Source organism: Chiloscyllium plagiosum, chromosome 28, assembly GCF_004010195.1.
Source record: "Chiloscyllium plagiosum isolate BGI_BamShark_2017 chromosome 28, ASM401019v2, whole genome shotgun sequence".
NCBI classification, from domain to species: domain Eukaryota; kingdom Metazoa; phylum Chordata; class Chondrichthyes; order Orectolobiformes; family Hemiscylliidae; genus Chiloscyllium; species Chiloscyllium plagiosum.
The window spans coordinates 2960433-2968160 of record NC_057737.1 but is presented as its reverse complement, the minus strand read 5'-3'; the positions used below and the strand labels follow the sequence as shown (position 1 = coordinate 2968160).

Below are 7728 nucleotides of genomic sequence, written 5' to 3'. Positions count from 1 at the left end.
CTTAGCCTGCTGGACACACTTTCCTCATTCCTGAAGGAGGGCTCATGCCCGAAACATCGATTCTCCTGTTCCCTGGATGCTGCCTGACCTGCTGCGCTTTTCCAGCAACACATTTTCAGCTCTAACCATAATCATAGCAAACTCCAGGGACCAACAATTTAAAACTGGGGACGTCGATTATGTTATGATCTTGTGGAATAAATATTGGCGAGGATCACTCGATCCTCTTCAGAATAATGCCTTGGAATCTTTCCCATCTCCGAGAGTGGGGAACACAGGTCTCCTTTAAACTCCCTGTTCCAACAGGGCAACACTCCCTCGGTACTGCACTTGCTGGGGTTGCCTGGGCCATGAGCTCAAATCACCAATGGAGTCCTGAATCACAACTTCCGACTCAGAACTGGAGTGTAACCCACTGAGTGTAAATATAAAGGGGAGGGAGAAACACCAATCTCACCCTCAGAGAAATATTCTTCAGGAGCAAAGGCTCATCCCATGGGTCTCTGACGGGATTCTTGCAGGAATCCTGAGGGAAGAACTGGAGAAGGACAGAAATGATTCACTCGGGTGACACTGGAACGGAGGGGTTCTCTCTCTCAGGAGAAGTTAAAGAGACCAGGATCGTTTTCCTGGGACAGGGAAGATCAAGGTCTTTAAAATGATAACAGGGTTTGACACTGTTGCTGAGGAGATACTGGGTCACAAATTTTGTGGGTGGCACAGTGGTTAGCACTGCTGCCTCACAGCGCCAGAGACCCGGGTTCATTTCCCACCTCAGGTGACGCTCTGTGTGGAGTTTGCACATTCTCCCCGTGTCTGCGTGGGTTTCCTTCGGGTGCTCCGGTTTCCTCCCACAATCCAACAAAAAATATGCAGGTTCGGTGAATTGGCCATGCTAAATTGCCTGTAGTATTAGGTGAAGGGGTAAATGTAGGGGAATGGGTCTGGGTGGGTTGCACTTCGGCGGGTCGGTGTGGACTTGTTGGGCTGAAGGGTCCGTTTCCATACTGTAAGTAATCTAATCTAATCTATATATCAGCTAAATACAAACAGAGGCAATCAGCAATTCAGGAAAAATTCTTTCAGCAAAGAGTAGTTGACATTGTGAAACTCAGATGTGCAGGGAGAGGTTAGAGTTATAAAGCTATACAGTACAGAAACAGACCCTTCGGTCCCACTCATTCATGCTGACCAAGTTTCTCAAACTAAACTAGTCCCACTTGCCTGCAATTGGCCCATATCCCTCTGAACATTTCCTGTTCGTGTACCTGTCCAAATGTTAAACGTTGTAACTGTATCTGCATCTACCACTTCCTCTGGGAGTTCATTCCACATACGAACCGCCCTCTGTGTGAAAAAGTTGCCCCTCCTCAGGTGTCTTTAAAATCTTTCTCCTCTCACTTTAAAAAATGCCCCCTAACTTTGAACTCAGCCACCCGAGAAAGAAGAATTTTGCTATTCACCTTATCAATGCACCTCATGCTTTTATGAACCTCTATAAGGTCACCCCTCAACCTCCGATGTTCCACAGAAAAAATTCTCAACTTATCCTTTTAATTCAACTCCTCCACCCCAGGCAACATCCTGGTAAATCTTTTCCAAATCATCTCTAATTTAATAGTATCCTTCCTATAATCAGGCGACAGAACTGGACTCAGTATTCCAAAAGTGTCCTGTGTCAAAAAGTGTGGTGCTGGAACAGCACAGCCGGTCAGGCAGCATCCAAGGACCAGGAAAGTCAATGTTTCAAGCATAATCCCTTCATCAGGAATGTTTGGGGGGGGTGGGATGCGGCAAGAGGGCTGCTAGATAAATAGGAAGTGAGTGGGTGTGGTGGCAAGGAAGCTGGGAATGCGATAGGTAAATGAAGGTGGAGGGTGGAGTGGATCGGTGGGAAGGAAGATGGACAGATAGAACAGTTGGGGCAGGGGAGGTCAGGAAACTGGTGAAATCGACATTGATTCCATGTGGTTGGAGGGTCTCAAGGTGAAAGATAAGGTGTTCTTCCTCATACAGCACATCATCCTCCACAATTTCTGCCACCTGCAGTCAGAGCCCACCCCTTTCAGCATTCCGCAGAGACCATTCCTTCATTAGATCCACACTCCCCCCTCCCCAAACAACCTACCCTCCACTGCTGGCACCTTCTCCTGCCACTCCAAGAGACAGAGTCTGCACGCACTCCTCTCCCCCTCACCCAAAGGATCCTTCCACATCCGGCAGAGATTTTCTTGCACCTCCAAACACCTCATCTACTGTGTCCGTTGCTTTTGTTGTGGTCTCCTGTACATTGAGGAGACAGGATGCCAACTTGCAGAACATTTCAGGGAACATCTCTGGGACACACGGACTAAGCAACCCCACCGCCGTGTGGCGGATCACTTTATCTCCCCCTCTCCCATTCCACCAAGGATATGCAAGTCCTGGGCCTCCTCCTCCGCCATATCCTAGCCACCCAATGCCTGGAGGAAGATCACCCCATCTTCCACCTTGGGACCCTCCAATCACATGGAATCAATGACAGTTTCACCAGTTTCCTCATCTCCCCTCCCTCCACCTTATCCCAGATCTAACCTTCCAACTCGGCACCACCCTCTTGAACTGTCCTTCCTGTCCATCTTCATTCCCATCTATCCACTCCACCCTCCGCTCCAACCTATCACCATGTTACCCACCTTCATCTACTGATCACATTCCCAGCTACCTTCCCCCAGCCCCACACCCCTCCCATTTATCTCTCATCCACCTTTCCTAATGAAGTGCTTATGCTTGAAACGTTGACTCTCCTGCTCCTCAGATGCTGTTGACCTGCTGTGCTTTTCCAGCGCCACACTTTTTGATTCTGACTCTCCAGCATCTGCAGTCCTCACTTTCTCCAGAAATGTCCTCACCAGTGTCTTGAACAACCTTAACATGATGTCCCAAGTACTAATTCAATAGTGTAAGCAATGAAGGCAAGCATGCTAAATGCTGCTGATACATTGAAGGGGAAGATGGATAAAGGGGAGGGAGGGAGGGAGAAAGGAACAGAATGGTTGGGTGAGAGGAAGAGAGGCTGGGACCAGGCCTGTGTGGAGCAGATGGTCTGTTTCTGTGCTGGAAGTTATTGATGATTCTCTATCCCATGGAGTAAGGCATGCTCGAGCTGAAAGTCCATTCCAGACTGAGATGGTTCAATCATTGGAGAAAGGGAATATGAGGGTAGGGTGGGTAGGTGGAGCTGAGGTAGAAGAATATTGGACCAATGGGCCATTCAGTCCATCGAGGGTCTGCTCTGCTGTTCAATGGGGACCAGAGAACCTGAGTTTATTCTCCTTTGAACGGGGAAAGCAGATGAAATTTAAAATCACAAGGCATTTAATAGAGTTAATAGAAGAATGTCCAATGGCTGAAGCATTGATAATCAACATCATTCAAGATCAAATTCTCTTTCCCAGAAGGCAGTTGAGGCTGTAACTGTAAATTTATTTAAGGCTGTGTTACATAGAGTTTCGATTGATGAGGGAGCCAAGGGTTCTGCAAGCTGAAGTGAAATTGGAGATAAAACCACAATGAAATCCGGATGGCCCACTCCTGCTCCTTATAAATCCAAAGTGAGTCATTCTTAACTGCATTCTGAAATCATTGAATGACACACTGGAATCTCACCTAAGCCAGACTGCATAAGGATGGCAGATTTCTGTGTCTAAAGAACATTGAGTGAAATGGCTTCTTATCCATTGTGCTGAATGGAACAGCATTCAAGAGACCATTTGGCCCATCGTGTCTGCAGTGGCTCTGCAAAGGGTTCATTCTCCCTCTTCTGTTTTTTCGGAAAACACTCCAATTTCCTCAGGAATGCCTTGTCTGAATCTGCAACATTCCACTCTTCGAGAGTATAATCCAGACTCAATGAATTTGGTTCTTTTAGTTCTGAAGAACACAGTCATATCAGACTCGAAACAGTTACTGTTTTTTTCTCTCTCCACAGATGCTGCCAGACCCGCTGAGTTTTTCCAGTATTTTCAGTGCATGTTTTGGTAACCAAGTTAGATCGCAGCTGGAATACTGCATACGCACCACGTTATAGGAACAATGTAAGTGTAGAAGAAATTTGCAAGAATGGTTCCAGAAATGAGAAACTTAAATTTTGAGGATAGATTAAAGAAATTGGGATTGTTCTTCTTGAAGAAAAGAAGACTGAGAGGAGCTTTGATAGGTTTTCAAAATTATGAGCAGACTGGAGAAAGTTATTCCCTCTTGTAAAAGGAACATCAACAAGAGTTAAAGTGATGTGCAAACTAAGCAAGCGTAATATAGAAAATAGTTTTTCACCAAAATCTTTTGTGACAATCTGGAATTCAGTGACTGGAAAGGTGGTTCAGGTAGGTTCAACTGAGGTACTCAAAAGGACATTGGATGTTTTAATTGGATAGGAATGGTGCACAGAGACATGTGGCCTCCTGCAACCCACCCTCCCATCCTGGTACCTTCCCCTGCCACTACAGGAACTGCAAAACCTGCGCCCACACCTCCTCCCTCACCTCCATCCAAGGCCCTAAAGGAGCCTTCCACATCCATCAAAGTTTTACCTGCACATCCACTAATATCATTTATTGCATCCAATGCTCCGGATGCGGGGTCCTCTACATTGGGGAGACTGGGCGCCTCCTAGCAGAGCGCTTTAGGGAACATCTCCGGGACACCTGCACCAATCAACCACATCGCTCTGTGGCTCAACATTTCAACTCCCCCTCCCACTCTGCCGAGGACATGGAGGTCCTGGGCCTCCTTTACCGCCGCTCCCTCACCACCAGACGCCTGGAGGAAGAACGCCTCATCTTCCGCCTCAGAACACTTCAGCCCCAGGGCATCAATGTGGACTTCAATAGTTTCCTCATTTCCCCTTCCCCCACCTCACCCTAGTTCCAAACTTCCAGCTCAGCACTGTCCCCATGACTTGTCCTACCTACCTATCTTATTTTCCACCTATCCACTCCACCCTCCTCCCTGACCTATCACCTTCATCCCCTCCCCCACTCACCTATTGTACTCTATGCTACTTTCTCCCCACCCCCACCCTCCTCTAGCTTATCTCTCCACGCTTCAGGCTCTCTGCCTTTATTCCTGATGAAGGGCTTTTGCCCGAAACGTCAATTTTGCTGCTCCTTGGATGCTGCCTGAACTGCCGTGCTCTTCCAGCACCACTAATCCAAAAGCAGGAGATTGACACTAGTTCATCATACTGGTGCAGAACAATGGGTCAAATGGCTTCATTCTGCAGCATAATGATTCTGTGATTCTATTATTTGCTGTGGGAAAACATTTCTCTTTTCTGCAATGCTTCTCTTGTATTAAGTCCATGCCCTCTGCAGCATTCTCAATCCTTCGAAGTAACCATTTCTTTCCATCTATTATGTGTCCATTCCTCATTATTTTAAACCCCTCTATTTCGCCTCAACCTTCTCTTCTCCGAGCCTGAAACTATTTTTCAGCCTGAAACCAATTTCATGTTTCTTTTCTGCACTCCCTTCAATCTTTCCAAACAAATGGCTCCATTCTGCCCCAAACCAGTGCCAATTCTCCAGCTGAGGCCAATCTGTAGTGACTTGTACATTTCTCATCAGGAGCGGAATTAATTCATGGTTGTAGGGAAAAGGCAGAAATGTGGAGTTGACATTGTTTTAATTTTGTTTTACTTATTCATGAGATTTTGGGACCAAGATATATTGTCTGTCCCTAGTTGCCCCTTGAAAAGTTGGTGGTGACCTACCTTCCTGGACCACTGCAGTTCATGTGTTGTAGGTTGACCCACAATGCCATTAGGGAGGGAATTCCAAGATTTTGACCCAGTGATGTGAAGAAACAGTGATATATTTCCAAGTCAGGATGGTGACTGACTTGGAGGGGAACTTGCAGTTAGCAGTATTCCCGTGTATCTATTCTAATTTGGATAAATGCGAGGTATTGCATTTTAGTAAAACAAACAAGGGCAGGACTTATACAATTAAAAGTAGGGCCTTAGGTAGTGTTGTAGAACACAGAGTCCTAGACAGGTCAGGTACATAATTCTGAGTTAGGACGTTATGTTGAGGTTATACAGGATATTGGTAAGGCCTTTTCTGGAGTACCGTGTTCAGTCCTGGTTGCTCTGTCATAGGAAGGATATTATTAAGTTGGAGAGAGTTCAGAAGATATTGACCAGGATGTTGCTAGAAATGAGTTCTGTGGAGAGGCTGGGACTTTTTTTCACTGGAGTGTAGTAGATTTGGGGGTTGACTTTATAGATGTTTATAAAATCATGAGGGGTATAGATAAGGTGGCAAGTGTCTTTTTCTAGGGTGGGGGATTTCAAAACTAGGGGGCATATTTTCATAATGAGAGGAGAAAGATTTAAAAATGACATGAGTGGGAATTGTTTTACACACAGTGGTTTGTGTGTAGAATGTATTTTCAGTGGAAGTGGTGGATGTGGGTATACTTACAATGTTTAAAAGACACTTAAATAGATAAGAAATGTCTGCAGGAACATGGATCAATATGATGGGTGTAGACTGGTTGGACTAAAGGGTCTGTTTCATGCTGTATGACTCTATCTGCTGCCCTTGTCCTTCCAGATGGAAGCGGTCATGGGTTTGGAAGGTGCTGTTGGATGAGCTTTGGTGAACGTGTGCAGTGCTTCTTGTGGATAGTACACATTGCTGCTTACAGACTCAGCATGACTGAGCAAACCTGACAGGTGAAGTGGCCACCTTCTGCTCCGATGTTTAATGGCCTGGGCTAAACCACCATAACGAACCTTTTATCTGGATGTACCGAGCATGTCCCGTGCTCCCGTTGATAAAGGTTTATTATTTGATTCCTGAATCTGTCCAGCCACCTTCAATAACCAATTAATGTAAACACTCAGGTCCCTCTGCTCCTTGCCCTCTTTGATTTACCCTTTACATAACCAGGGCATTAAGATGTTAATAAATAGAAATGGCTGGAAATATTTTAATGTGAAAGTTAACATTTTAGATTGGTGACTATTCATTCAACTTGAAATGTTAGTTTACTTTCTCAGCTGACTTTTTTTTCTAGAATTTTCTCTATTTTAGAGAAAAAAAAGCCAGTTCTGCTTTTCTCCACCCAAACCCAAACCCAAACCCAAATCTTCATTCCCTGCTTCAACGCCGCGGTTGCCTTCGGTCGGCCAGCTCCAGCATGTTTGGGGACCCAGAACCGGTTGCCAAACCCCGGGTCGGGTTTCGGTTGGCCAGCTGACGCAGGGCCGCCACGCCTGGTATGACCGATTCCGGCGGGCCGTGACTCATATCCGGTGTGCTATGACCCTTCACCCCTCGCTCCTGCCCGTCCCCCTCCCGCCGGCTCCAAGATGGCGCTGATGTTTTCGGCGCTCCTGGCGGCGGCGGCGGTGGCGGGGACGCTGCTCTTGGTGCTGCTGGGCCGGTGAGTGACCCGGTCTCCCTAATCCCTGGGGCATGGGGCCACAACGCCACCACAACCCGGGAAATTAGCATAAATTATTATCGAGGTGGGCCGGGCCTGTCCTGATGCCCTCCTATTGGTGGGCAGCTTCCTCGATTTTGGGATGTGACAGTTGCTATATAAATGCAGCATGCCTCAGGCCGAGGACGAACAGAAGGTGCTTACTCCTGACGCAGCACCTCCCTCCTCCTCCTGAGCACGTGATTCCACTTGCCCCACCCATGACACAGGCTGACCACCCCCCCACCCAGCAACTCA

The 7728-nt window shown here is 46.9% G+C and overlaps 1 protein-coding gene across 1 annotated transcript in view; it reads left to right on the top strand.

Moving 5' to 3' along the window:
* Positions 1-7205: 7205 nt before the first annotated feature.
* Positions 7206-7728, top strand: part of LOC122563886 (protein KIAA0100-like) — a 67496-nt gene continuing 66973 nt past the window's right edge. The window contains exon 1 of the mRNA XM_043718093.1: positions 7206-7431. Coding sequence (XP_043574028.1) covers positions 7358-7431 — 74 coding nt within the window. The 5' untranslated portion in view covers positions 7206-7357. The remainder of the gene's footprint in view (positions 7432-7728) is intronic.